Source organism: Mucor velutinosus (assembly GCF_035048745.1).
Source record: "Mucor velutinosus strain NIH1002 chromosome Unknown tig00000165, whole genome shotgun sequence".
Lineage (NCBI taxonomy): Eukaryota > Fungi > Mucoromycota > Mucoromycetes > Mucorales > Mucoraceae > Mucor > Mucor velutinosus.
The window spans coordinates 2,281,190-2,308,740 of record NW_027041913.1 but is presented as its reverse complement, the minus strand read 5'-3'; the positions used below and the strand labels follow the sequence as shown (position 1 = coordinate 2,308,740).

General features: G+C 42.1%; 10 protein-coding genes across 10 annotated transcripts; 7 read left to right on the top strand and 3 right to left on the bottom strand.

The window, feature by feature from the left end:
- Positions 1-649: 649 nt before the first annotated feature.
- Positions 650-1,822, top strand: MSW1 (Tryptophan--tRNA ligase, mitochondrial; the record flags this gene model as incomplete). The annotated part of the gene is made up of 1 exon (XM_064823087.1): positions 650-1,822. One exon carries the CDS (start codon positions 650-652, stop codon positions 1,820-1,822), a length of 1,173 nt encoding a protein of 390 aa, XP_064679687.1.
- Positions 1,823-2,596: 774 nt separating this feature from the next.
- Positions 2,597-3,412, top strand: ATC70_003731 (uncharacterized protein; the record flags this gene model as incomplete). The annotated part of the gene is made up of 1 exon (XM_064823086.1): positions 2,597-3,412. The coding sequence occupies one exon, from the start codon at positions 2,597-2,599 to the stop codon at positions 3,410-3,412; it is 816 nt and encodes a 271-aa protein (XP_064679686.1).
- A 118-nt stretch (positions 3,413-3,530) lies between these two features.
- On the top strand, positions 3,531-5,441 carry HEM2 (Aminolevulinate dehydratase; the record flags this gene model as incomplete). The annotated part of the gene is made up of 1 exon (XM_064823085.1): positions 3,531-5,441. The coding sequence occupies one exon, from the start codon at positions 3,531-3,533 to the stop codon at positions 5,439-5,441; it is 1,911 nt and encodes a 636-aa protein (XP_064679685.1).
- A 54-nt stretch (positions 5,442-5,495) lies between these two features.
- Positions 5,496-5,804, top strand: ATC70_003729 (F-box domain-containing protein; the record flags this gene model as incomplete). Its single annotated transcript, XM_064823084.1, has 1 exon — positions 5,496-5,804. One exon carries the CDS (start codon positions 5,496-5,498, stop codon positions 5,802-5,804), a length of 309 nt encoding a protein of 102 aa, XP_064679684.1.
- Positions 5,805-12,424: 6,620 nt separating this feature from the next.
- Positions 12,425-13,171, top strand: ATC70_003728 (F-box domain-containing protein; the record flags this gene model as incomplete). The annotated part of the gene is made up of 6 exons (XM_064823083.1): positions 12,425-12,472; positions 12,550-12,580; positions 12,639-12,755; positions 12,816-12,894; positions 12,960-13,048; positions 13,113-13,171. 6 exons carry the CDS (start codon positions 12,425-12,427, stop codon positions 13,169-13,171), a joined length of 423 nt encoding a protein of 140 aa, XP_064679683.1.
- A 286-nt stretch (positions 13,172-13,457) lies between these two features.
- POT1_3 (3-ketoacyl-CoA thiolase with broad chain length specificity) lies at positions 13,458-14,439 on the bottom strand (the record flags this gene model as incomplete). Its single annotated transcript, XM_064823082.1, has 4 exons — positions 13,458-13,876; positions 13,949-14,018; positions 14,082-14,239; positions 14,301-14,439. 4 exons carry the CDS (start codon positions 14,437-14,439, stop codon positions 13,458-13,460), a joined length of 786 nt encoding a protein of 261 aa, XP_064679682.1.
- A 741-nt stretch (positions 14,440-15,180) lies between these two features.
- On the top strand, positions 15,181-18,252 carry ATC70_003726 (uncharacterized protein; the record flags this gene model as incomplete). Its single annotated transcript, XM_064823081.1, has 8 exons — positions 15,181-15,228; positions 15,301-15,311; positions 15,396-15,438; positions 15,488-16,275; positions 16,342-16,426; positions 16,476-16,546; positions 16,604-17,290; positions 17,349-18,252. 8 exons carry the CDS (start codon positions 15,181-15,183, stop codon positions 18,250-18,252), a joined length of 2,637 nt encoding a protein of 878 aa, XP_064679681.1.
- A 58-nt stretch (positions 18,253-18,310) lies between these two features.
- On the bottom strand, positions 18,311-20,220 carry ATC70_003725 (uncharacterized protein; the record flags this gene model as incomplete). Its single annotated transcript, XM_064823080.1, has 5 exons — positions 18,311-18,419; positions 18,476-19,797; positions 19,866-19,960; positions 20,011-20,157; positions 20,217-20,220. 5 exons carry the CDS (start codon positions 20,218-20,220, stop codon positions 18,311-18,313), a joined length of 1,677 nt encoding a protein of 558 aa, XP_064679680.1.
- Positions 20,221-22,017: 1,797 nt separating this feature from the next.
- Positions 22,018-22,983, bottom strand: ATC70_003724 (uncharacterized protein; the record flags this gene model as incomplete). The annotated part of the gene is made up of 2 exons (XM_064823079.1): positions 22,018-22,099; positions 22,172-22,983. The coding sequence occupies 2 exons, from the start codon at positions 22,981-22,983 to the stop codon at positions 22,018-22,020; spliced, it is 894 nt and encodes a 297-aa protein (XP_064679679.1).
- Positions 22,984-23,208: 225 nt separating this feature from the next.
- On the top strand, positions 23,209-27,482 carry ATC70_003723 (uncharacterized protein; the record flags this gene model as incomplete). Its single annotated transcript, XM_064823078.1, has 4 exons — positions 23,209-23,606; positions 23,683-23,802; positions 23,873-25,776; positions 25,834-27,482. The coding sequence occupies 4 exons, from the start codon at positions 23,209-23,211 to the stop codon at positions 27,480-27,482; spliced, it is 4,071 nt and encodes a 1,356-aa protein (XP_064679678.1).
- Positions 27,483-27,551: the final 69 nt, after the last annotated feature.

The window sequence follows — 27,551 nt, the reverse complement described above, 5'->3', positions numbered from 1 at the left end:
AGAGCTTCATGCGGAAGCAGTGAGTATGCCGAGAGGTCGTGGGTTCGAATCCCACCTTCGCATCCATATTTTCCGCCTTTCTAACCTGGCATGTTACTCGGTATTTGTGCTTGCACGTTTAGGTGTGCTGCGGTGCGTCTGGCCGGTTTCTACCTTGAGTCCTGTTCGTCTCCCCCGTCTTGCGGCGCGGCCATTGCCATTCTTCCTTCTGTTTCTCCTCTTCTCTGGTGGGTTTTGATGCCGTTTTCATTACTGGTCCCCTCCCTTTAGCAGCTTCCCTCAACCTTTAATTTAAAACATGCTTTTTCCCGCCGAATCACTGTTAGTCTTGCAACATATGATCATACCGATTCCGCAGTTGACTACAATTGTAAATAAATAAAATCCAATATTAAACTGAGCTACATCCCCACCTTTCTTTCCGCTAACCAATTTTTTTAATACATTGAAGCCCAGTAATATTGAAAAAATTGACCCAACTCTACAATTCCATACAATACATAGCAAGAACATCATTCCAGACGACACCAAAGTAAACCAGGCATTAAGCTCTGCGTCCTCTCTTTCTCCAGGTCAAAAACGGCCAAGTTCCTCAAGATCTCCACCTTTTTTCGCTGTAGATTTCACTCAACAGTTGAAAACAAAGAAAATGACATTCACTCCAACCTCTCATCAGCACCATCATCCACAAACATCAGTTGATATCATCAACATTTCTACTGATTTTGGACCAACAACTCCTCCATCTGCCTCTCCAGCGAGTGAACAGCAACTTTCAACCTTTATGATTGAGGTTCGAAATCGCTTAGCTCGTCTGGAAACCGCCCATGTCGAAATTGAGCGGTTAAAAACAGCCCTGGCAGAGTCTGAAGCTGCTCGTCACGCTCTCGAAGCCCAACTTGCAGCTGCTACTGGTACTACAACTAGCCTGGCTCCCAAACCATCATCATCCCACCCACCTCCTGCCACTACTACCACCACAACAGCACCAACATCAACTACATGCACCAATGCTACCTCTGCCACCTCTTCGTCTCCAGGAAATCAACCATCTTTTGCTGCCGTCGTTGCATCTAATACAGGTGCAAAGCGTAAGAAGAAGCCTGCTGCTCGTCCTCCTCCTCCATCTGCCACCAAGGCATCCGCTACTCTTGCTCGTCTTTTTGCTCCTCAAAGTGATATACCATCTGGTTATCAATTTGTGTACTATGCTACTCCTGTCCGCCGTCGTCTTTCTGAGCTGCGTCGCCTTGTTCAAGGCGTAGGATTGAATAACTCTCGTGTGCTGGATATTCAATATCCTGTACAGAATGTGATTTCTTTCCTTGTTCACAACGACTATGTTCTCACCCTCACCAAAGCCATGCATCTCCATGGTCGTGGCTCTTCTCCGTTGATTGACTTTGATCCATGTGATCCAGTCAATCTCAAAGATCCCAAATTTGCTTCTCTCTCTCGTGATCTGCGTGTCCAAAAGGCCATTGAGGTCGAAAACCTTCGCTGCCTTCGTTCGCTGTCTTTTGTCCGTCGCTCTGTCCGTGTTTCTGTTGCTCGTTCTTTTCTTTTGTATGATCGCATCAACCAAGCCCAATTTGATGCCATTTTGAAAGAAGAAATGCTTGCTCGTTCCTCCTCCTCTGCTGCTGCTAAACCACCATCCCGATCCTCTGATCAAGAGCGTTTAGCCAAGAAACAACGTTTGAGTTATCTTGGCTACCTCTTGCATCATGATGCTGAAACTGCCTCTCTTTTGGCTTATGCTGTCTCCCCCACTCTCTCTGCTACCAAGGATCTTGAAATGTCAGAGCCTTCTGATAACTGATTGACACCTTGCTGTTGAAATCGTTTTGCTCTCTCATTCCCACTCTCGTTGTTTCTGTTTCTGCTGCCTTTATGGTAGTGTCTGTATTTACTTTGTCCTCCTTCTCTGCTTCTTTCTCGTTTGGTCTTTGTCTCTCTGCTCATTTTGCTATATGCAAATGCCTCGTTTTCTCCTTTTTTTCTTGCTTTTTTTGTGCCACTGAGGTCTGTGGGTTTATTTTGTCTGTGCTGCTGTCTGAACATCGAGGTATCCTCAATTGCATGTCTCATACACCATAGCTTCTTATTCTCTACCCTTTTATCTCACTTGTTTTACTCCTTTTTCCTGCCTGTACTTCTTTTTTTACCAGTTTAGTTTTTAGTTTAGGACCTTTTTTCCCTTTTCTGGACACTTGCATGTTGTTCCTGCATGGAGATCAAACTATCAATTTAAGCTTTTTTGCTGTACGTCGCTTCTCAGGGCTTGCAACTAATGATCCAAAGATCGCATGCATATAAGTCTATATTTTTTACTTTGCTAATTCATTGTAATCAATAAACAACCATAAATTTTCGCCTGAGCTACATCCCCATCACTTTTTGCCACCTTCCCCCGGTAAAAAGTATTTCCTCACTATAAAAGCGGTTTATCTCGACAACAAACACTCCAACTAGCCTTCAGTTGTACCAGTTTACTTGCATTTAGTCAACGTACATTGTGTTATAACTTCCAGTTTGTTGGACATCTTTTTCATATTTTATTGAATCTCCAAAGTTTGATAGAATATTTTCAGCCATGCTCAACAATAATCAGCAATCTATGGATTTGAATCAGCTCATCCAAACTGTTCAAGAACAACAGCAACAGCTGATCTCTCTTACCGAGCGAATACAGCAACATGACAATCTCCTTGCCCGCCTGGACCTTTTGGAAAAGGAAAATGGAGAATTGAAAAATCAGTTACAGGCCAAGGACCTTGCAATTGAAAAATTACAGGGCCAACTCTCATCCCGCCGCACCAATCAAGGTGCTCCAGCCAGCTCTCAGGTAACACCACCCCAAGAGCTTGTTACTACTCACCAACCCGATGCTACTCAAGGTAGCTACGCATCTGCTGCCCGTAAAGGTGCTCAACATCGTGACCCTGCCCGTACTACCAAGCGACGTCTTGCTGCAGGTCGCATGTTCCAAACCACCACCAAAGGTCAACAAGGATACCAGTATGTGTATCTAGGCCGCTCTGGTAAAATCCTGCGCTCTGAGGTTCGTTACCAACTTCGCCGAGCTGGTATTGATACTGGCCGTGTGTTAGACATCTGTTTCCCTGCCACTGGCGTCATTGGCATCTTGCTCCACATCCAATATGTTGAGGAATTTCTTGCCTGTATGCGCAAATGTGAAGCTGATCACATTGAAAACTTTCAACCTTTGGATCCCAACAACATTGCTGATCCCAAATATGCTGATCTTGCCATTGAAGAGCGTGAGCAATTGATCTATGAATTCACCAACACCCGTGCTCTGCAAACCCTCTCTTCCTTCGTCCACTCAACGTTAGTGGCGTTGGCAAATACTTTGTCTCTGCTGGCTGGATCTCTCAAGAAGAGCTAGATATAGCCGTCTCTGAAGCTATCGGTCGTCTTGCCGAGAAGGAGCCCAAAAAGGCTAAATTCTTGTTCAAGCGTCAAAAGGAAGATCATGACAGCAATGGCTCTGCTATGGAACTCTAATGAGTAACATAGCTACTAGTCATACTCCCAATAACAACCCAGTCCACTCCTTTCAAGTCTCTCTCTCCCTTTGGAATGCCAATGGTCTACGTCAATCAACGGTACATGATGTTCTCCATCATGTTCAGAACACTCATGTACTGCTTGTCACTGAAACCTGGCTAACCTCTGGTTCTTTCCCTACTAACTGGTCTCAATTCCACCTCTATGGCTCTAAAGTACCTGGTGCATTTAACCGTGGTTCTGGTGGCATTACTGCCTTTGTCTCTCCTTCCTGTCCTTTCTCTGTCTCTCAACTTCCGTCTTACAATGCACACACTTTGTCCCTTAAGGTTGGCACCCTTACGGTTCATTGTGTGTATCTGCCTCCACCCTTATCTTCGGATAAGGTGCTCTCGCTTCTTCGCTCGTTACCCGTAACCAGTGATACCATTCTTTGTGGTGATTTCAATGCTCGCTTTGGATCTCTACTGGGTGATACTAATGCTAATCCTCGTGGCACCTCACTACTGCCATGGCTGGAGGAGTCCTCTTTATCCATTCTCAATGAGTCTTTAGCATTCGGTACACCCACATTCACAACTTTTCGACGTCAACAAGAGGTTCATAGCATCATTGATCTGTTTCTCACAAACATTGGCGAGGCTGCTCTGTTACATCCTCAACTGGTGGTTGAATCTGATTTGTCTCTTGGCTCTGATCATCGGCTGATGGTACTTACTTTCGAGTATGTGCCCCCTCCCGATGATACTCTTGGTTCTGGTAACTCTGGTGGTTTAGCCCCTAGACGGCAATGGAAGCTCTCGAAATTGAGGAAAAAGCGGCTTTTGGGCTTGCTTCGTGAATCCTTTCGATCTTCTGTTGCTCCTTTGGTTGGTTCTCTCTCTGGTTTGGTGTCTGCTCCCCCTGGTGTTTGTCCAGATATTGATGCACTCAACGATTCTTTGAATCAATGTTTGTATGAATCTCTGGATAGCTCAATTGGTGTGAAATCTGGTCGTCCTGGCCACTGGAAAAAGTACTGGACACAGGAAATTGAGGATGCTGCTCGTGAAAGAGATACTATGTATAGTAGATGGAGGTGGGCAAGTCGTTTTGCCAAAGTCGAAACATGGAATCTCTATCAAGCTGCTCACAGGCGTTTTCGTTCTCTTGTACAAGCTGCTAAGCGTCGATCGTGGAGTCAGTTTTGCTCTGATTTAGAAAAGGACTTTTCGAAAGCCACTGCTGCAATCAAGCGCATTAAAAGAAACAAGGAATGCTCTGCAACGTACAGTCATCCAGACGGTCCAACTGCCTCTGTCAACACAATGGCGTCTCATCTTGCCTCTGTCTATGATGGCTCCCTGTTGAATCATGCGTCTCGCCTTGCTGCTCCGTCCAATTTCCCTGACTTGCCTTATGATGTGTCCACCGCTGATTTGGGTCTATTTGATGCTGATACACTTGTCTCCCTCATTAAGCGTTTGCCAAATGGAAAAGCTCCTGGTCCTGATCATTTGAAAGCTGAAATGCTGAAGGCTCTAGCATCTGACATTGCACCCGTATTGTCTCTGCTCTTTACACTCTGCTCTCAGTGGTCGTATACACCAGCTCTATGGCGACATGCTCAAGTCTTTCCCATTTACAAGAAAGGTGATGTATCTGATCCTGCAAACTTTCGTCCAATTTCGCTTACTTCGGTGATGCGTAAATTGTTCGAATTCTCTCTGATGCCTGCTCTCGATGAACATTCGCCTGCACTTGATGTGTCTCAAGGTGGTTTTCGCCCACAGCGTAGTCCTCTGGATCAAGCCCTCTGTTTACATGACTTGATGCACGACTACTTCCTCACCCACCATCACTATCCTGTGGTTGCTTTCCTGGACATCAAATCAGCGTATGATACCGTGGATCGTCGTGTGATTTAGGATGCTCTCTCTCGTTCTTCTCTGCCTCGTTCAGTTCTCAGTTTGCTCATCCACATGTTCGATGATGTACTCGTGTCTGTGTTGATTGCAAATCACACCTCTGTTCCCTTTTCGCCTGCTACTGGCGTATTGCAGGGTTCAGTGCTCAGCCCTCACTTGTACTCTCTGTACATCAACTCTCTGCCTGCTGTTCTTCGTTATGCTGTCAGTCGCGGTACTATGGTATCACCAACTGGGATGCCTAGTGTTTGCGTGAATAGCCTGCTCTTTGCTGATGATGTGGCCATATTTGGCTCTCGTACTGATGTGCAAACCATGTTGGATGTCGCTTCGGATCACTCGTTCTCTCTCGGCTACAGATGAAAACCATCTACCGGCATCATATTTAAGCTAGTTAGATACCCTGTAATAAAGAAACTCTTTGCTTTTGTGAACGATACAGTTGACAACTGATTATTATCATTGACTTTATTATTACGAATTTATCAATTAAGCCAAATGAGTGAATCTTATAGTCATACTTTTGAGTAAAATAGAATTTAAATTTTAACTATTTGAAAACTTTTATTACAAACACTATATCATGATAAATGACAGATCAATAGGAAATCAACTCGTTGTAACCCCTCGTTACTTCAACCTCTGAGCCAATCAAATCGCTTGAAAACTCCGCTGACCTAAAAAAAATTTGCGAGGGTTTCCCTCTGTTTTGATGTGAGGCAAAATTTTAAGCTCCGCTATATAGCAATATAGCTGTTACTATCATCAAATTTCCCTCAGGTGCTAGAGCATGCCTTACTTACACCACCTAGCTTTAGATTCAGGCATTGAGACCCTCAATCATCACTAAAGTAAGTAGCGATAACCAAGTGGAGGCAGCCTATCTACCTCCTAGCCTCGGGTAAAGTTTTGTTGAGCTTCAGGGATAGGCACATCCACACAACATAAAAAAGGTATGCTTCAAAGAAACATAAAAATAATAAAAGAATGGAGAAAAGAACATACTACTATAAGAGTATAGTGGTATGAAGGCAAAAAAAAAGGCACTCACACGAAGCGAGTCAAAGAAAAAGCGTAACAAACACAACATCAAAGATGTTCAAAAAAGCTCGTTGTTGTTGCAATAACGATACATACATGAACAACGTGCATGGTACTAATAGTCGGATGTAAAGCAACAAGACACAAATACACACAACTGCAAAAGCAACAGTGGCATTTTAAGTCTGCAATACAACGCAATGACTAAGGTTGTTTCATGTAAAGCTACAGAGGAAACACTACCAAGAAAAGAAAAAGAAACGTAACAAGGCAAGCATAATGAATGCATTATCGCGAGAAGGGAAGCAATAATACAAGCGTTCAAAGAAGTTTTATATCATTGCGACCAGAAGAAAGAAGATACCACTTACCACAGCCACAGATAAACCAGAAGAGGACACGAAATCACCGGAGACAGACCAAAGAACGAGGAGCATGCACCAAATACAGCAGACCAGGAAAGACCAGATTAGCAGCAGCTGCAGCAGCAATACCAGCACCATAGAAAAACTAAAGAACGAACGTTATCAGCAAAGAGTAGACAAAGACCAAAGTAGTTACTTACTGCTTATCACCACCAGAGATAGACCAGAAAAGTATAGGTAATCACCAGAGATAGACCAGAGAACAAGCATACTACAACAAATAGAGTAGACTAAGAAAGACCAAATTATCAGCAGCAGCGGCAGCAACACCAGCACCATGGAAGAACCAAGGAACGAACGACAACAGAGACCAGACAAAGAACAAAGAAGCAAAAAGCAGAGATAGCAGAGAAGTAATGGCAACAACACCCACATCAAACAGACAAAAGAATCATCAAAACCTAATAAAAAAATTCAATTAGTGTTAATTCTACGCATTCCAGTGCTCGTTATCGAATGGTACCTAGCATATTCCACTTCAAAAAAGCAGTATCAAATCCTTCCCACAGCACAATACTGCGTTATCAGAAGCTAGAGTGCTATTATCAATCAAACGGTTTCCAAAACGACCATGGTTTGATGCTACTAAACGCGTTTTGCAAAAAGGGAAAAAAACGAAGGTATGGAAAAAATGAGACGGCGCCCTATCCAACGTCACGTCCAGTAGATTTGGTCTCAGTCTTCTGCCATGGCAGTTGTAACAACGGCAATTTAATTTACAATTGTTCAGAGGGTAGTTTCGTCTTCAAACTTGACTTGATTTGACATCCTTTGAACGGTTTTGCCAAATTTAACTATGAAAATTGTCGTTGTCGCATCCAACTTTCTAATACGTCTTTAGAAATCTAAAGAAGCCGCATCAAAGGATGCTAATTACATTCAGCTTTCTGACCGAAAATAATGAGCAATTTGCAAAAATATGAAAACAGGTTTTCTGTAGATATGTCAAAATTTAACATATACAAGTCTCTTTGAAAGAATTTCCAGTGTTGCATTTCATCTTTACAATCAATTTGATCTGATATGTACCATAAAAAAGTCTTCATTATCAGGGTGAAAAACGCGATTGTTTGATTTTCAAGAATTTTCCCTTGCTAATACTCATGGAAAAAAGAAGATTTTTATGGATTTGTAACAACCCAAAAAAAATTAAGAAAAAGCATCAGGAAGTAAGACGTAGCCAAGAGGAGGCGTGTGGTGCTATTCCAAGCGCTCAAAGCGCTTTGTGGCATGAGTTATTCGTACTTGAAAATGGCTAGAATTGCACAAAATTCAACCTAAAACGAAAGTGTAGTGGGTTGCATTGCCCGGAAGAGTAAGTCAATTACACTTTTTTCTAATGGCCCAGATGTTCTGCATTGTACAGAACTCAATTTCCAAGTAACAGGCGCTCTTATTCTAACTCCAAGGCTCAGACCTTGCTTTTTGAATAGCGCGGTTACAGTAATTTTAACACTTGTGCGTCAATAATATTATGCAAATTTGAAGCTAATAACTTGCTCGGATTGAATTGGATGCTCATCAGGATAGCAGGATACTATTAGTGGTCGTCCACAACAAAGATGCCATATCTAGCCGTAAAACTAGACTTAGAGTCTATTCACAATGGTAGACAGCACTCATAATCCAGGAGACATAGCTGATGCCTGACACGCTGAGTCATTGTCAGCACAATGAGGGAGAATGAGGGGGAGCAAAACAACGCAATTCTGTATCGAGTCTGAGCGAATAGAGACCCGTGATATGTACAGTTCCTATGATACAAGAGACAACGACATCCACAGGCTGTTGTATTAAAATTGGGTTGGAATGGATTCACAGAGCTACATTGCCGAAAAGGCAAAGTATTCAAAATCAATCACTCAAGCGCTATTTTTTGCTACAGTAGTGGCGCATGTAAAGTTTTTGTTATTATGCTTCAACATTGGTCAATATACGCCCTGGATTTATTTTATAGACTTGAGCACCGTATTATGGACGCTTTTGTGCTGTTGTTATTGAAGAAAGAATTATTTTTGCCATGGCAAACTCCATTATTGAAAGAAAATATCGCGGTAGGTATCCTAACGAGGCCTCAATTTATAGAGCAAGCACAACATGAGAAAAATATTCAACTAATAGAAGAGAAACCTGGTTGAATTGGCAATTGTTGTGCCAGAAGGGCTACAACTGTCTATAAAGATTAAGGTATTCTTGATGGGTAGATATGTCTGTGTTGTGCAACAACATGGACAAGCTATGATAAGTGAAGTGCATCTCAGCTATCTAAATACTGAGGTTCACCAGATGTGATAAGCGTTGTACAAGATAAATTGCTACTTTGGCATTCAGAACTTAGTATAAATAGAATAACTCTTGTCTTCATCAATAAATCTTTAGTTTTTGTGTCTGATCTTATTCAAATAAGTCTTTTCTTGTTTTTATAATATTGAACATTTTTTATAAGCTACAAATAATAATCCTTTTATTCTTTGTGCTTAACAGCAATTATACAAAAGACACTAGTGTTGTCGAAACGTCAAAACACTGGATTTTTGTATTGGTCATTACGTTACATTTTACTCGCTTAACTATTTGACCACCAATGCCAGCAGCGACTAAAAACGCGTATATATCCTAAGCAACCCCTCAAAGTGGGTATATGATCGTTCTGTTTTGAAATCTCTAGCATAAACGTACGGCGTCAAGAAGCTATTCTTCTCTTTAGATAATAAGATACGTAACGCATCTTTAACCCTTTGCCCAACCTCAATGAAGGAAGGTACAGCCGAAAGGTTTTTTTTTATTGCAACGTTTTTCAATACCTCATATACGGGTAAGCAATATACTAGTATTTTCCCTTTTCCGTCCTTAGTGTTCCTGGTGCAGCAAAATTTGGGTGCATTTGAGCTGCGTTTTCTCGCGTTAAAAGACGTTTTAGATGTTCAAATAGCACCAAACAATTGTTCTCACCTAGCACTTACTTCCTGATACTTTTGCTCAACTTTTTGGGGACCAAAAAAAACATGGCCAAAAATCGACCAAAAAGCATGAGGCACCCCTCATGGTTTTCATCAAATTTCAAACGATTGCATTTTTCACTTCAAAAATGAAAACTTTTACTATGGTATATGATGTATCATCTCTAAACCGGATCTCCAAATGCGTAGAAACAGGCAGTTCAAGCACCGATCACATCAGATCATAAACTTTGATATGAAACAGGATTCAGTTACGATCCATATCATGGCATGCTCAGGATAATAGATCCAATCTATTATCTTATCACCCAAATCAACCCATCTAATACCTTATTATCCTCACATCAAATCCCTCAATTCGAATAGTATATAAACCCTCTTATTTTCAATGTAATAAACGATATTCTTTACCTGATTAATTTCATACTCGTTTTTTTTTATAAATAATTTATTTCTGATAAATCAGTATATATTAAATCAAAATGCTCCTATCGACCTAACGTAACTCCTGAAATTATCTTTGTAGGACCTTGATATGTAAAGTTCGACTTTTTGGCCAGAAACCTCTTTTCATATTTTCGTAAATTACTCAGAAAGTTTATTCAAAACCTATATCTTACTGGGTACCATTGGATGCGCCTTGAAAAGCGCTCCAGGAAAGCTTAAAGAAGCATAGGATGATGATCGTATTTTATATAATAGTCGAATTTGGCAAAATAGTTCGATCAAGTCGAAAAACTACCAAAATTTGGTTAAACTGGAGTAGACCAAGAGTATGAGTTATAATTATTTTTGACAGCTGGTGGGGCCGGCTGACAATCTCAATGCCCTTTTCATCATATTGCTAATACAATTATAGATGCCTTTAAAGCATATGAAAAGAAGGTGGCAAATTACATAGTACCGTTGTTAGCCACGCTATTTTCCTTGCATTCTATATTTAATAATAGCGCCATTCCATCAAGATAGTTGTTTGATCAACTTCTTTCCTTTTTGAGGCTTTGAAAGTGCCTAGTGACCATAAGTTTATTACGTTACAACGAGCATTTCGACTCTTTGGTTGTTGATTTACTAACTTAAGTTTCGCTTTGGTGGAAACCAACCTACGTTCAGGTGACTTGCACTGCCACAGGCCTTTGGCTAATATTGTAAAACTTATATAGTTAAAACGTTAGAAGAAACTTAATGATTGATTGATAGTGATTTAATACAAAAAGCGTTAATTATACCTGCATCAACCTACCCGTAGCAATATTCATTGCGTAAACTTAGAAATTAGTTATCGATTGAGGTTTTACTCAAAGCTGTAGCATTCGCTCTTATGGATCTACAGCGCACTGTAGTAGGCCAGCCCCCGCCCTAACTGTCGGAAACCGATCGCTCAAGGCTAACTTCTGTTGCAATGGTGCATATAAAATTCTTCTTATGTATTGCTATTTGTCATACCACACTACTCTAGATGTATTTTGTAGACTTGAGCACCATAAAGATGTTACTGTGGTGTTATTCAGAAAAAACGTGTTTTTGCCACTGTAAACTCCAATTTGGGGGGCCAAAAAAATGATTTATGAAAGGAAGCATCGTAGATGATCAAACGAGGTCTCATTTTGTAGAGCAAACAAAGAGGAACAAAATTGAATTAATAGAGAAACCAGGTTAACTTGGCAGTTGATCAGGAAATAGCTTCCAAACACTGCTCTTTTATATATTGGTTTTATTACTGCACTTCTCCTTCTTCATTCTTTGACAATCCATGTAGCGACTGAAAATCCATTCATATGTTTATCAACCGCCTGGAGTGGGCATACCATGGTCCCGATATGACGGCTTTAGCATCAATCAACATTGATCGTGAAATAGCAATTCCCTTTTCCCGATAAATGCGCAACAGCAAAACTTCGACCCTCTGCCAGACGACAGCGAAGCAAGGTATTATGGTCAAGCGGATTTAATTATAAGGCGATCCAACGCTCTATCTATCAATTCAACATTCGCAATTACTCGTAATTGGCAAGAAGCTATAAATGCCTAATCCACTTTGTTGAAAATTTAGCTGAGCCAACATATCTTTGCTGTGGTGCAGCCAGCAACTAAATTTCCAAACGGAATTGCGTTTATATGTGCAGTATAACCCTGTACTTGTTGTCAACGAGTAAGTGTAATAGGTACGTAAAGCTCATGGAGTGTGATTTAATATTGCCGTAAAAGTAGTAGTCAAAAGCAGTTGCGGCAAACAATGAACCAAACCAGGAACCGGATTTTCAATATTTATGCTTATCATCACCTTCCATCATCCAACAGTTAACCTTAGAGAAGGGAAAACAAAGAAAACCACTCGTATATGTAATAGTATTAAGGGGAGAGGAGCATGATGAACGATGTATTCATTGTTACAAATAGTTCACCCAGTCACACAAAGAAATGAAGGAAGGGTCATGCTCCTACCTTTTGGCATGCTTCCCATTAAAGCGCAGCGTTTTTTATATTAAATTTTTTCAATTCTCTTCTTTCACACACACACACAAACACACTTTCATTTTTCCCCAACCCAAACATCATGTCAGTACTCTTCCGTTCTGCCACTCAATCGCTTAAACATGTCAGAGTAAGTGAATTTACACATGGAAGGATGGGATGATGGGATGATGGAATGGTATATTGACGCGTATCTCCAATGCACAGTCATTCTCCGTATCTGCTGCTCGTTCAGATTGTAAGTGTATCATGAGATAGGATTGACATGGCGCGTTGGTAACACATTGGAACCATAGTAAATAAGATCCAACTCATTGGACGTATTGGTGCTGATCCTACAAGAACTGAAGTCGGAGACCGTCATGTCACCAAGTACACAGTTGCAACCTCTGAAACAAGACCTGATAAAGAAGGTTGATTGATGGACAGTGCGTTACAAGCGAGAATTGAATACTGACTGTAATATGGTGTAGGCAATTTGATCAAACGTACTCAATGGCATCGTATTGTCTATTGGCAAGCAGGTGATTGGTTCAACAAGGTCAAGAAGGGGTAAGATTTCTTTGTTTTGATCTGACATGGAGAGGAATCTAACGTGTGTGCGTGTGTGGTCGCAGTGATCAAGTCTATGTAGAGGGCACTCTTCGTTACAACGATTATATTGATAAGGACAATATCCCCAGAACCAAGGCAGAGATCAATCAAAGTAAGTGTGGATGTGAGGTGATATGGAATGACGTCTCATCATTTGTATTTCATGCAATTTGTAGCCTCTTTCAAGTTGTTAAATGCTTCACGCAGCCAAGCACAAGATGAGGACGACGAATAAGTTTATAAATCTACAATAAAAATGCCCCCCCCCCTCCCTATTTCTTATGTATTTGTGTATTTTTACTTGTTTTGACAATTGAATTGTAACATTAGACTACTTTACTGTATACAAAACAAGCCACACATGAGGGTACAGTTCAACGGAAGCAGGACAGGTACCACTGCATACAGTTACACAACATGATTCGAGGTTTTTCTTTACGTTTAAATGGAAAATAGACCACGATTTATTATGATTCATGAAGATGGGATGGGGTGATAATAAAAAAAAAGACGATTAAAATTTAACCGAGAAGAGGTGCATTCTCATCAGAGGAGCGACCTACAAGCTTGAAGAGATAAGGACGAGCAGGGTACAAGAGGGTAATAATGGCACCGGCTAAAGCGGGCCAGTGGATCCAGGCATCATGTTGGTTAGTAAAGATGGCCAAGAGACCGAGTCCGATGACTAAAGCACCAGTAACATCACCCTTGTGCTTCTTGTATTCAACATAACCAATAGCAGTGGATGTTAAGAAGACGATAGCAAGGATAGCCAAGATGCGGATCCAGATGGAAGGGCCATTTTCGCGAAGACCGGTGAAAGCTTGAAAGAGGTTGATAACAGCAGAGAAAACGATCCAGCCATGCCATAAGGAGAAGGGAGCATGGATGAAGAGCTTATCCCACCAGCTGGTAGTAGGGTAGTCCTTGGCAAGCTTGTCTATCGAATGATAAAAAGCAAGATAAGATATATGCACGATTGTACATGTACATCATGAGATTTAGTACTTACAGAAAACGCAAGAGACAGATGAAGCAGTTAAGAGAACAAAGATGAAACCAATGATAAAGTGACCATGTTGCTATGCAGTTTTTTGATTAATCTCTACAACATCAACGACTGATAAAATAGGCGGCCTACTTACCAAGAGAGTCAACCAAGCTGAACTAAGCAAGACGGAAACAACAAAGTGCCATCCGACACCGTGGATAGCAGCCTCATGAGCGGGTTCAAACCATTGGTAGATAACGAAACCACCGAGAAGGAAGTGAATGAGGGTCCAGATATATTCAATCCAGTGAGCTATTTGATGGGAATGAGAACAAGGCTCTTATCTTTTGCCATTACTATTACGGCTACTTACAGGGAGTAAGGTAAGTTTGACCATCATGGACAACAGGATCTGATGGAGTAGAGCCTACAAGGTTATAGACGGTAGCCGAAAGGAAGAGGAGGTACACCAAGACATTGGCCACCTTTTGAACAATGTGGAGATTAGACATAATTCTGTTTTACTAGTACAACAAGAAAGGTTTGAAAAGAAAAAGAGAAACAAGATCTATAGCATTCAACATTGGGCTTTATATAGGCGCGATTTTTTTTTTTTTTTTTTTTTTTTACATGTACAACAAAAAGCCAGTGTGCTGTGTGTGAGAGAGTGTGGTAAGTGTGACGAAAATGAAAGGCAACCTTAATTTTTCATGCTGATTTATGGATTTTTTATCTCGTACAAAAAAAAAAGAGGGTAGTTTAGATTTTGTTTGTTATGTGCGTTTCATCCTTCTTTATGCGTTGTATGTTGCGGTTACTATCATACCATTTGGCGCACAGCTTTTACAACAGCAACAGCAACAAGGCGAGTTGCACAAACCTGAACGGATTCAATTTAAAAAAGTAAATTGTATACAGACAAGTGATGCTCGGGAAAAAAAACACTAAAACAAAACCTTCTGACAAGAAAATGACGTGAAGATTTTACATGAATTCACTGGCTTATCTACGTGTGGTTGCATAATATAAAAACCCAAACGTTTTATCCCCTTGATTTTGGCTGAATTCAGCATGTAATACAAAGGTTTGGGGGGGGGGGGTTTAGACACTCCTTTGAGCTAAACTTTTGGATACACACACATTGCAGCTATACCATTTCTTTTTTTTTTTTTTTTTTTTTTTTTTTTTTTTTTTTCTTTTTTTTTTTTTTTTCTTTTCGTTCACTCACTCTGTCTTTGCTCGAATCCGCTTTTATGTCAGCTTTACTTTTAGAGACACTTCGAAAAGCAGAATTAGAACAGGCAAGTAACATGTGCTGCTGCTGCTGTGCCTGAGAAAGCATTGCATTCTAACTTGGACATTTGCGCCTTTAGTATTACCCCAGGTACCAATACACTCTTCTGTTTTTTTTTTTTTTTTTTTTTTTTTTTTTTTTTTTAAGTGTGATTAGCATATTAATCTTGTAAAGCTTTTCATCAAATGGAATAACACAACTAGAGAACCTTGCTCAAGTGAGTCCAACATACACAGCATGACAAAACCACTAATGCACCTCTCTAGCTGTCCATGCAAGACTACAGCAGTTTAGGCATCACATCTATTCCCGATAGAAAGAAGCTGTTTCAGCTAGTTCAGAGCTTGCGACAGGAAATACCCACATTGGAAAATGGACTTGTATCGTCACCCAACAGCAAGTATCGATTCACCAAATCACCACCCTCCTCCTCTTCTGCATCCAACAACAATGTGCCTGATTTATCCAACCTCAACATCACAGCAGCCAGACGTGGTAGCGGCCAGCCAACCCATCAGCCGCCATTGCAGCAACAAATCCCTACTCGCTCTCGCTCTCGTACACTGCCCTCTTCAGATCACTACAGGCCCGAGTTCTTGAAATCCAACAGTAGCAACAACTTTTTCCATGAAGAAACAACCACCTCTTTGACTGATAGTGATGACTCTGATGATTCCGACAAGTGTGAGATTAGACGAGGTTCGGGCCCCTTATTAGATCCATATGGCGTGCCTATTCAGAACAAGTTGCGCTACAATGCTATTCGTAATCAATCGCAATCCATGACGCCCAGTAGCATGGATTCGAATCATACGTTGACTACAGCATCTTCTGCAACAAGCAACAACACCATCACTACGCCTGTGGCATCGCCCATGGTGTCTGGTGGCTCTCCATTGCAGCAATCCCAGCAACTGATGGGCCAAAGTGATTTGAATCAAAAGATCCGCGTTTGTGTCAGAAAACGGCCTCTGAACAAAAAGGAGCTGGAGCGAGCTGAAAAAGACATTGCACCTACGGCAGGCGTACGAAGTATCAATGTGAACGAGCCAAAGTAAGTTGTGATGGCTGGCTGGTCTGATGAAGGGCGGGCCTTTGCTGATTGACTCTCGTGCTCTAGGATGAAGGTGGATTTGACAAAATACATTGAGCAGCACAGCTTTACATTTGACGATGTATTTGATAGCGACGAAACAAATGAAAAGGTATGCATCTGTTCTGTTTAAAGACCTGTTTTACTTAGATTTACCCCAGATCTACTCTCGCACTGCCCAACCCTTGGTGAAATACGTATTTGATGGTGGAAAAGCGACCTGTTTTGCCTAGTAAAGTACCTTGCCACTACTGTACACGCAACGCCCATACTAACTCCAGTGATGCAGTGGCCAAACTGGCTCTGGAAAAACGTATACCATGCTGGATCCAAAGCTTGGCCTCTACGTGCTAGCTGCACGTGATGTATTTTCATTGATTCGACAATCCCAATACGAACATTTGTCAGCCTGGATCGGATTCTACGAGATTTATCAGGGCCAACTCTATGATCTACTAAACAACCGCAAAAAACTATTTGCAAGAGAAGATGGCAAACAAAACGTGGTGATTGTTGGACTCAAGGAATTTGTCATTAAAAACGTCGAGGATTTGATGCAAGTGTTCGAGTACGGCAGCCAGGCACGTAGTACAGGTAGCACAGGCGCCAATTCGGATTCATCCCGATCCCATGCTGTGCTCCAAATACTGTTGCGTCCTACGAAAAACAAAAAGAAGATCATTGGCAAACTTAGTTTCATCGATTTAGCTGGTAGTGAACGTGGTGCTGATCGTGGTGATACGGATATGAAGACGAGAATGGAAGGCGCCGAGATCAACAAGAGTCTGTTGGCCCTGAAAGAGTGTATTCGTGCATTGGATCAAGACAAGAGACACACGCCATTCCGCCAGAGCAAGTTGACTCAGGTTCTCAAAGACTCGTTTGTGGGCAATTCTCGTACTTGCATGATTGCCACCATCTCACCTAATCAGAGCAACAGTGAGCATACATTGAATACGCTTAGATATGCAGACAGGTGAGGCTCCAGCATGAGATCACTCATATGCTGCCCATGACTCACACTGCTACCATAGAGTCAAAGAATTAAAAGGAGAAAGAGACAGACGAGTCATTGGGCCAGACAGCAACGATGCTTCCAATGTGATGCATCAACGCCAACTCTCCTCCTCTGAAGATTACCCTAATGAAGACGAATACCCGGATGAATACCCAGAGTCAGATGACCCTGATCTCTACAATGATGTGGAAGACGACGACTTGCTTTTGCATGATGAAGATTTCCCCAGTGACGGTGATGGTAATATACTCGATGAAGACTTTATCCACGAGAGTCGATATGACCCACATCATCATCACCAACACCAACACCAACACCAACAGCAGCATATGCGCTCTCCTCCACCTCCTACTGCGTCGCAACCAGCTCGCATTGCTGAGCCAAGATACAATCGACATCCACTAGACATGCCTGCCATGTCTTCATCCCCTGATTATCTCTATGAGCCATCTCAGCAGCAGCAGCAGCAGCAGCAGCAGCAGCAGCAATATCAGTTCCAACTTCAACAACAACAACAACAACAGCAACAGCAAATGCAACAAAATGCCACGATGCAACAAGCACTTAAACCAGATGATATACCAAATGCGAATGATTTCACTGCACAGCTGGAAGACTGCCTCTTCTTTGATCCCAATACGATTGAATCCTTTATCAAATTCCACAGAGCGCAAATCAGAGAAGTAACTGAATTCTCCAAAAAGGAGACCAAGCTACTCGCCAACTTTTCCTTGGGATTATCGAGTCGAAGAGATGATGAACGTCAGTCGTCTTCCTCTTCCTTGAGGGAAGAACTAAAGACATCGAGTGAATTCATAGGCTATTTAGATAATTTAGATGAGTTGTTAGAGATGAAGACGGCTGCTATTGAGGCTTTGAGAGATAGAATTCGGCACGTATTGGGAGAGGAAGAGCTTTGAACGAGAAACAGCATGAAATAAAAGAACCCTGATGATTTTTCATCATGATTTTTATGAATTAAAGCAAAAATTTGGTGTCAATGCCGTCCGCAAAATCGTAAATCACAATCTTGACAAGATTTGAGCAGCAGGCAATCTTTGTGAAATCGAATTTTAAATTGAGTATTCTAACCAAAAGGTGTCAGTTGTTAGGAACTCGCATAGCTTGCAATGGAAAACTCACCTTCCTTCCGTTGCTTGTCCCAAATCTCTCAATGCCCTTCCTTCATCCAGCGACCAAATTTTTAAATGTCCATTGTAACAGCCACTGATAATTCGTTTTGCTACCGGATCCAGTTGAATCGTTCGCACCAGTTCAGTGTGCCCAACCAAAGTGTAAACGCATTCTCCTGATGTAGCGTCCCATACTTTGATGGTCTGGTCGCTCGACCCACTAACAATAAATGCACCGTCAAACTCAACACAAGCAACACCGCGTGTATGTGATTCCAATGTCTTTAAGCAAGCCCCTGTGTTTAGATCCCAAATCTTGATGGTGCGATCCCCGGAAGCCGATACTACTCTGTTATCATGCCACTGTACGGCATTGACCGCTGCCCGATGTCCATTGAATTGCCGTATATATTCGCCTGTATGCTTGTTCCATAATCGCAAAGTTCTGTCTTTGGAGCAACTGATAATCTGATTCTTGTTGACCAGTCTCAAACTGAGCACGCTGTCGGTATGTCCTGATAATGTACGCTTGACTAATCCAGTCTCTATGTCCGTCACAATCAAATTGGTATCTGAGCTTCCACTAACAACATCGTGTGTATCGTATTGTAAGCACAAGACGCTGCCCGTATGTCCTCGTAATGTCATCTTGCATCTGCCAGTTTGAATATCCCAAATCTTGATGGTGCGATCACGACTGCCAGTAACCATCTTCTCCTTGTCAAACTGTATACAGTAAATGCCTTCTGTGTGTAAATCCGATACAGGGCAGTTGGCAGGAGGAAACATGCGCACTTTGCAGCTGCCATCTTTCCATCGTCTTTCAATCTTTAATCGGTTCTGGTAGAGTGCTTGCCAATTGATGTAGCGGGTATCTGATACAGGGTCGTAGTGTGGGTTAAGGTTGCTGTTTGCACCACCTGCACTGAGTGTCTCTAGTGTAAATCGTTTGATCTTTCGAATGGATTTGGTGTCTGCAATAGGTCGGTTCTTCATGGTATATAATCGAGACCATTTGCTTTTGCCGATAAGTGGCGATGATGTTCTCACAATGGGAAGAGGCGCAATGTTACCAGAGCTTCCGCCACCGCCGCCGCCACCGCTGCTGCCACCACTGCTGTTGGCATGATAATCCTCTTCGTCGGGTATATTTGATATATAAATATCCATCTCTTCTCGGTCGTATCCCCATCCTTGTTGCTCAAACAGATTTCGCCATAAACTCTGCTCTTCACATAATGCATGCCATCCTCGAGACACTTGTGATGCCTGTATCAGTGAAGACACATCCAAAAATCCCAAAATCTCTATGGCGATTTCGTATGGCAATTGCTGATCCATTCGCATTAGATCCTTAATATATATATATATATATATCATCTGGTTGGTTGCTAACTTACTGATAAAATGTTGCGATGCAGATAAGGTGATATGCGGTCAACGATTTGAATGACTTCGTTGGGAGGTAAACTGGTCAATAACTGAAAAGCAAACTCTAATTCATGTTATTATCTCGACATAAACACACTGTTTCTCTCATGTTACCAGATTTTTGCTTGTCTGTCCAATCTGTCATGAATTCGGGAGTTTCAAAGGTGGATTGCTGCTGCTGTTGTTGCCCATCTTGTTGCATGTCATTTTCTTGCTGTTGTTGCTCAGTAGTGTCATCCACACTCATGGATTCAGAACTGCCTAAGGATCATAAGTATCAGAAATAGTTGTACCATTCACGCAGGATGTGAAATACGTACTCATGCTGGTTTTTTATAGTTTCTAGAAGAGAAGAAAAAGGAAAAACCCCCCAAAACTTTTTCCTTGTTTTTTTTGGAAAAAAAGAATCGGGATGAGCATAAACAACAACAAGTGGGTATATGATTGATTTGATTGGCTCAGTGATACATTGATGGCGATAGAAGCTTTGATAATCGAGGGCTCTATCGCCACATCATTCTCATCAAGCTGAAACCATCATTACCACATGACAAGTCAGATCTGCACAGATTCAATACCAGGAGCCTAGATTGTAGTGCTAGTTAAGGATGGCTGTATCTATTGTAAGATAAATTCATACATATGGTGGCGCTTGATGCACAAAAGCATGATTCTCGAGCAAAAAAAAAAAAAAAAAAAAAAAAAACATAGTGCGACAGTTGGCCTCGATACTGGATACATATACCAAAGCAGCATTTTAAACTTTCTATTATCATCTGATAGCCCTTACACGATCTGTAACTGGGGGGATTTAACTCTTCTCGAGTACTTCAAGTCGGTGCCAATGGGATACTTCATACAAGCGTAGATGGCATGCGTTTTGACTACTTGGAGAGTATGCAAAACACATTAAAATTTGCATGCATTTGAGCATTGATTTTTTTTTGTATCAAAAGCTGTGTCAAACAGCCAGAATAGCACGGTTCTATCTATTGTAAATTAACGAGAGCCAGATAGCAGATCAGTGCTCGTTACACTTACATTCAGCTGTGGCGTTTAAGGGGTTGTAGCAATTTTTTATGGGCCCAAGCAGAGCACATTGTGATGATTGATCTCTGCCCTGGCAGCCTGTTTTAGACACACAAGGTGCCATTGAATAACCTTTTCTAGCTTGTGGCTAATTATTGATGACAATTCTACTAATGTGTTACATAGCTTCTCTTCTTGACTTTCAACCATCACATAAAAGCCATTCATGGTCAATCTGCAACCGTCAATCCAAGTTTTCGTGGATACCCCATGTCCGTATCCACAAGGAGAATTCATAGAGAGGCATACAGCACACTTGCATTGTCTCTTACTACTCAAAACTATGCAAAACACAGCATAATCCAGATGATTTGAGTCGCGTTTTCTCGTGTTAAAAGCCGTTTTAGACCACCAGAATAATGCCAAACCCGCGCTCTCACCTAGCACTAACTTTCTGGCACTTTTGCTCAATTTTTTTTTGAAACTTGAAAAACATGGCCAAAAACCATGAGGTACCCCTCCTGGCTTTCATCGAAAATTAAATGATCGCGTTTTTCATCCCAAAAACAAAGACTTTTACTATAGCATATTATAATCCAAAATGCTCATCTTGATTCAGGGCAGCCTCTGAAATTACTTTTGTAGAACCTTGATATGCAAAACCTCGACCTTTTTGCAAAAATTGTGATTTCATAGTATCAAAAATTACTCAATAAATTTAGTCAAAACATATTTTATAAATAGTGCCATCGGATGCGCCTTGGACAGTATTCCTAAAATGCATTAGGAAGTACAGTATGATCATCACCACTTCTATAGTCTATTTTGACAAGATAGATCAATCAGGTCGATTTGGACGAGATTTTAGCCAATCTGTAAAACACAAAATAATCTGAGCTTAAATTTGTTTTGGTAGTGGATGGTTGTCACTGCCTCATGCCATTAGAAGCTTTCATTCTATCATTGAATGATAGAACTGCAGAATATAGCAAAACCAGACAGTTGATTTACCATGTATTGATCCTTGGTTTTATTGATAACGCAAAAAAAAGTAATATACAATATACTGTATATATATATATATATATAGCATCAATCTTGCTTTGAGGAGGGGGAGGAGGCTGATGGCTCCAACAACTTACGATCATGCAAATCCATAGCCCATAAAGCAGCCCTATATAGCAATGGCTTGCTTGTTAGTTTTTTAACTTGTACACATATCAATGTGAACGACAAAACAACTCACCCAACTTGATTCGTATACATGAACAAGTAGCCTACAAAAGGCAGCATCTCCAATGCAGTAGCGACCAGACCAAATCGTTGATATTGCCAGAAATAAGCCTCAATTCTTCGCTGACGTTGCTCTGGAGTCCATTTATACAGTTGAAAGTAACGTTTATGAGCTGCACCGCCTCGAAATAAGGCTTGAATGGAGATGAAGCACAGTGGACCCACCACAGGCACCACATTAAGAGGCAGGGTTAACACAAAGAGAGCAGATCGCAGGAAAAAGATGGACCAATTGTCATCCTGTTGAGCGCTGAGGATCATCAAGTATCGAGGCGAGAGGAAATGATACTTGCGAGCAGCATGGCTATCATGCGTAGTAGCAGGTCCTGCCACTTTTGCAGAGACCATTGCTAAATTGGCATCGCTTTCATCTTGGCGTGGTAAACCATTGCGCTCCTTCAATACAGAGTCAAATAAGCGAGCACGTATATTGCCAATAAAATGGCTTCCCATCTGTAGCGTGATGGCAGATGTCTCGACCAAACAAAGTACGAGACTCGATACTTTGATCAGTAGAGAGTCCATGCTGGTTTGCGGTGCATTCCCGGAAAAGAAGGCCTTGTAAGCCCTCTCCAAAAGCGTGTGTTGGAACCCAAATCCATAGCGGTACAGTGGAACAACAACCACAGCGCTTGCTGCAATCACCTTGACAATCGATAGAAAGATGGGGCCAGCATGGCGCTGTGGATGGTGTAAAAAGTGTGCAAATCCTCGAATGGGGTATGCGGCAGTGGGTAGTCGACGTTCTCTCAGTACATTGAGCATATTTGCTGTGTTGAGTATCAAAAGGAGAGCTGCTGTTTTTGATAAGCAGCAGAGCAAAGCAGATACATACTCTCTCTGCTCGTGACGAGATTGCGTGGGGGGCGAATTCGACCACTTGCACACACGCAAAGAATTTTTTGAACAAAAGGCGTCTTTCCTGCAAAAGAAAAAAAAAAAAAAAAAAAAAAAACCAAATTTTCAGGTTATCTATCACCACCAATACACATGAGTGCATCCAAACAGCAATCCAAAGATGGCCAAGCGTCTGTTGCGCTGCAACTTGGCGCGAAAAAGATGAACCTGTCCTCTGATCAATTCAGACAATGTGTGTTCATCATCGATGAGCTTGTTTCCACCTACGATTGCCACCAATTCATGACGCCTGTACCTTTGACCGCAGTGATATACCACAGCCAAATCAAGCATCCCATGGACCTAAAGACGCTGGAAGAGAATCTATTCAACAACAAGTACAAAAACGTAAAGGATTTCGCCAAAGATCTCTTTTTGGTTTGGGAAAATGCCATGCGATTTCATCTCTCAGTCGATCCTATATACCAACAAGCCTTGACGCTCAAGAAACGATACGATGAGATAATACTCTTTATTCGAGGTGGAAAAAGGTAAAAGAAGAAACTGATAAAACAGAGAGAGAGAGAGAGGGGCTGTGTAATTCATGCTGTGTACACCAACGATTAGGCCGCTTTACCTGTCAACCGAAATACAAGACGTATCCTCCATTGCAAGAACGTTGATACCCGAAGAGCTCTACAGCAATGGCAATAAAATGGGGAAGCAGGCCAATGCCAGTGAGAAAAGGTGAGTCATTGTTTATCCGTTGCGGCGAGGCGAACACTTTATGTAAAATCTTACCTTGCTTCTTGTATAGCACATTGTATGGCATCCACATTTTCAGCGACCAAGATCACAGAACCAAACGCATGTATGGAGGCACGAATCAGCATGTATTTCAAATGTTGAACTCCTACTTTTTTGAGTACATGAGCAAAGATGAATGCATCCGTAAAAAGATGCCATTACCTCGTTTGTATATTGCAAAGAACCGCACGCTATTGAAGCAAGCACACTCGGATCCCAGTGGAGCGTTGGCTATTTTGTACGATATCAAGACGACACCTGTGGGCGAAAAAGGCGAATCACTTTATAAAATGCGCGCAACCGTACTTTTGGCAGAACCAGTGAATCAAGTGCATGATGTGGATGATTCGACCATGGATTTCAGTGAGAGCATCAACTACTCTCCCAAGGCATGGATTAAAGTGAGACCTTTGCAAGCTCCAGTCCGTCATGTGGAATCCATCATCACCAAGGACATTGACCGCAATTGCTTGAAAAAGGTCTTTACTACATTCAAAATCTCTACCAAGTACAACACAGACCCCAAGAAGATTCGTAATTTCGAGGTTGCAAGAAATTTCGCACAAGCAATGCTGTATCCTGTCTCGAGTTTAGATGACTCAGGGTCAACATCGGACATTGATGCTCAGCTAGTAGAGAGATCTACTAACACTCAAGCTGCCACATCAACAGCAGCAACACCACATACATCACCGCCACTGCCTTCCTCCTCATCATCGTCTAATACCAAACCATCTACTCAATCCACAACAAAAGCAAGCAGTTTCCATAGAAAGGAAGCGGTACAAGCACCTAAACGTCGATCCAGGGTGGCATCCAATGCAGATCTTGATCCACCGACAACAAGTGCGAGTTCCCGAGAGAAGACAATGGAAACAGAATCTGCGCTAAAGCCCAAGATAAAACTGATTGTATTGGCCGACAAAGCATCGACATCGTCTTCTGTTAATACATCGCCTGAACCAGAAGCGTCATCATCTGTCAAAAAGCATGCATCAAAATCAAAATCCACCAAAGAAGCCAACTTGAACATCGGAGCCAGCCTCAAGCTCCCACATCAATCCAGCTCAAAGAAGCATAAATCAAGCCTCGGCACACCTCATAAATCCGCATTGTCTTGTGCCCAACCACCATCAGCTACTACTACCGCAAAAAGACTGACTATCAATCCACCCAAAGATACATCACACATTCAAATCAAATGTACAAAATCAAAATCAGCCAATCAATCATCTTCATCTTCACCACCTTTGTCCACTTCGAATGCATCGGCAAAGAGACCACACTCTTTGTCCCTTGAAGATGGCAACACAGCCATGGCATCAAAGCATAGTAAAGCGCCCAAGAAGAAGGATAAAAAGCTCCCTCTTTCCGAAAAAGCCAATGTCAAGAAAGACAGCCCACATCAGCAGGACACCACTAGCTCTCCTGCTTCAGTAACCACAGTCTCCATGGTTACTACTTCAAACGCTGCTGCTTCTTCTTCTTCCTTTACGTCCACTACTGTTCCTCCACACCAACTACCAGCCAATATCATCTACGGATACCCCCCGCCTCATCAAGCAGGCTATATCTACTCACATCCTCCCGCAATGTATCAACTCGCTCCTAACGGGTACCCACAGCCACACCCTTACCCAGAGCCCGTGTATTACTATCCACAGCCATCCAATACAACCACACCTTCGCCACCACTACCACAGACAGCACTGCAAAACGGTCATGTTGCCTATCATTTGCCTTCGCCTGTATTCATTCCTCATATACCAATGCAGCTGCCACCTTTGCAATTACAACTACCCCCCTTTCCAACGAGCCCTCTGCTTGGATCTCCAGTATCTCTAGCTCAACAACAGCCTGAAATTTCCACATCGCAAGCTCGTGAAAGCCCGTATCCATCACTTGTCACTCAAGGTATGTACAATGTTTTTTCTTTTTTTCGTTGGATCATGGTACTCATTCGATTCGTAGTGTATACACATACTGTTGCCCATCCTGAAAGAGAGACAGATCAAGTGGATATTAAACAGGAAAAGGAAATTGATGGTAGCCGTTTGAATGACGCTCCTACACCAGATTATGAATACAGCGACCCTGAAGAGGAGGAAGAAAATGTCGATCAAGCATCCTCTGGCGATGCGCTAAGTGCGCAAGAGGAACCAGACTCGGACGATGACATGATGGGTTCGCCTATATCTAGCATGCATTCCGGTGATACAGACTCATATAGCTCATCTATCAATGATCATGATGAGCACGACGTCAAGCGTCATTCCGAATCGTCTGATACAGTTGAACACAGCTCAGTTTCTCGTTCCAATGCGACTACCGAACCAAGAGAAGCGACATTGTCCAGCCATCATTCAGTGTCAAGTAGTGAAGCCCAACAACCTGCTGCAGACACCATCCACAGCACTACCATTACCAAACCCTTCACTTGCTATGCAGATCAGTTCGAACACCAAGCGCCCTCCAAAGCTCATATGAAGACAGCAGCAGATTTATGGTACAAGATATCCAGCTTTGCCTCACAAAAGCAGATTCCCATTGTGGACATACGTATATACGACGACGACGACTTGATCTTGATCCCATCGCAACACCACAGTGAACTCAAGAGCGTATTCTGGATACCCAGCGACAACACTAAAGTGATCCAACTGTTTCGAAGAATGACCATCAACCAACGTGTCAGTGAAATTGTAGGATTGATGCAATTGACACGACTTCCTCATATGCCTCAGGTACACCAATTGCTGCATGATGGACACGGTGAGATCATAGGCGTGTGCATGCAGCGTTTTGAGATGACATTGAAGGAATATACACAACACCACAACACCACAGCACAGCAAAAGCTGGATATGGTGATTCAGATGATTGAAAGTGTCTTGATTTTGCATGAAATCGGTATGGCGCATGGTGATTTATCAAGCTGGAATTTCATGGTCAACAAGACGCATCAGACACTAAAAGATGGTAGCGAAAAGGTGGATGTGTGGCTTACTCAGTTCAACAGAGCAGTGTTTATCCATGCTTCCGATTACAGAGAATGGTGGGTCGAGTGTCCACGCAAGATCAATGCGGATTACAGTGCTCAAATCGTGCCCAAGGACGAACAAGAGCTGGACATGTGGTGCAAGGTATTGCCCTTGATACGAAGCAAGCCAGTGCATCGCAACTACTGGTATCATCCTATTGAAGCATTGCCCAAGCATCCATCTGATCAGGACATGCTGCCTCGTCCAGTGGATCCCGTTGCTCAAGATTTGTATACGCTTGGTATGATCATTTGGGAGCTCATTTCAGACAAAGAGCCATGGGATTCATTGGAAAAGAACGACTTGCATGCATTGCGTCAAGTGATCCAAAAGGATGAAAGCTTGGAGAGAGTGCTGCGACATGAGATGCCTGGCAGTGTCAGCATTGAGTTGCTTTTGAAGTTGTTGCAAGTGCAAACGGACAAGCGATGTAGTGCAAAGGCAATGCTCTCATGGATATCCGCACCTGGCATTGAGACTGCATTGATCAATGAATGGACAATCACTCACAAACGACCTTTGGGAGAGTTGGTTATGAATGGTGGCAGTGGTAGCCTTCACAAAAAGTTAAAGTTGTAATAATAAAAAGTCTTGTACATTGAAAAATTGCTATACACAGGGTTGCCCTGATTTGGGTTTATTTGAGAG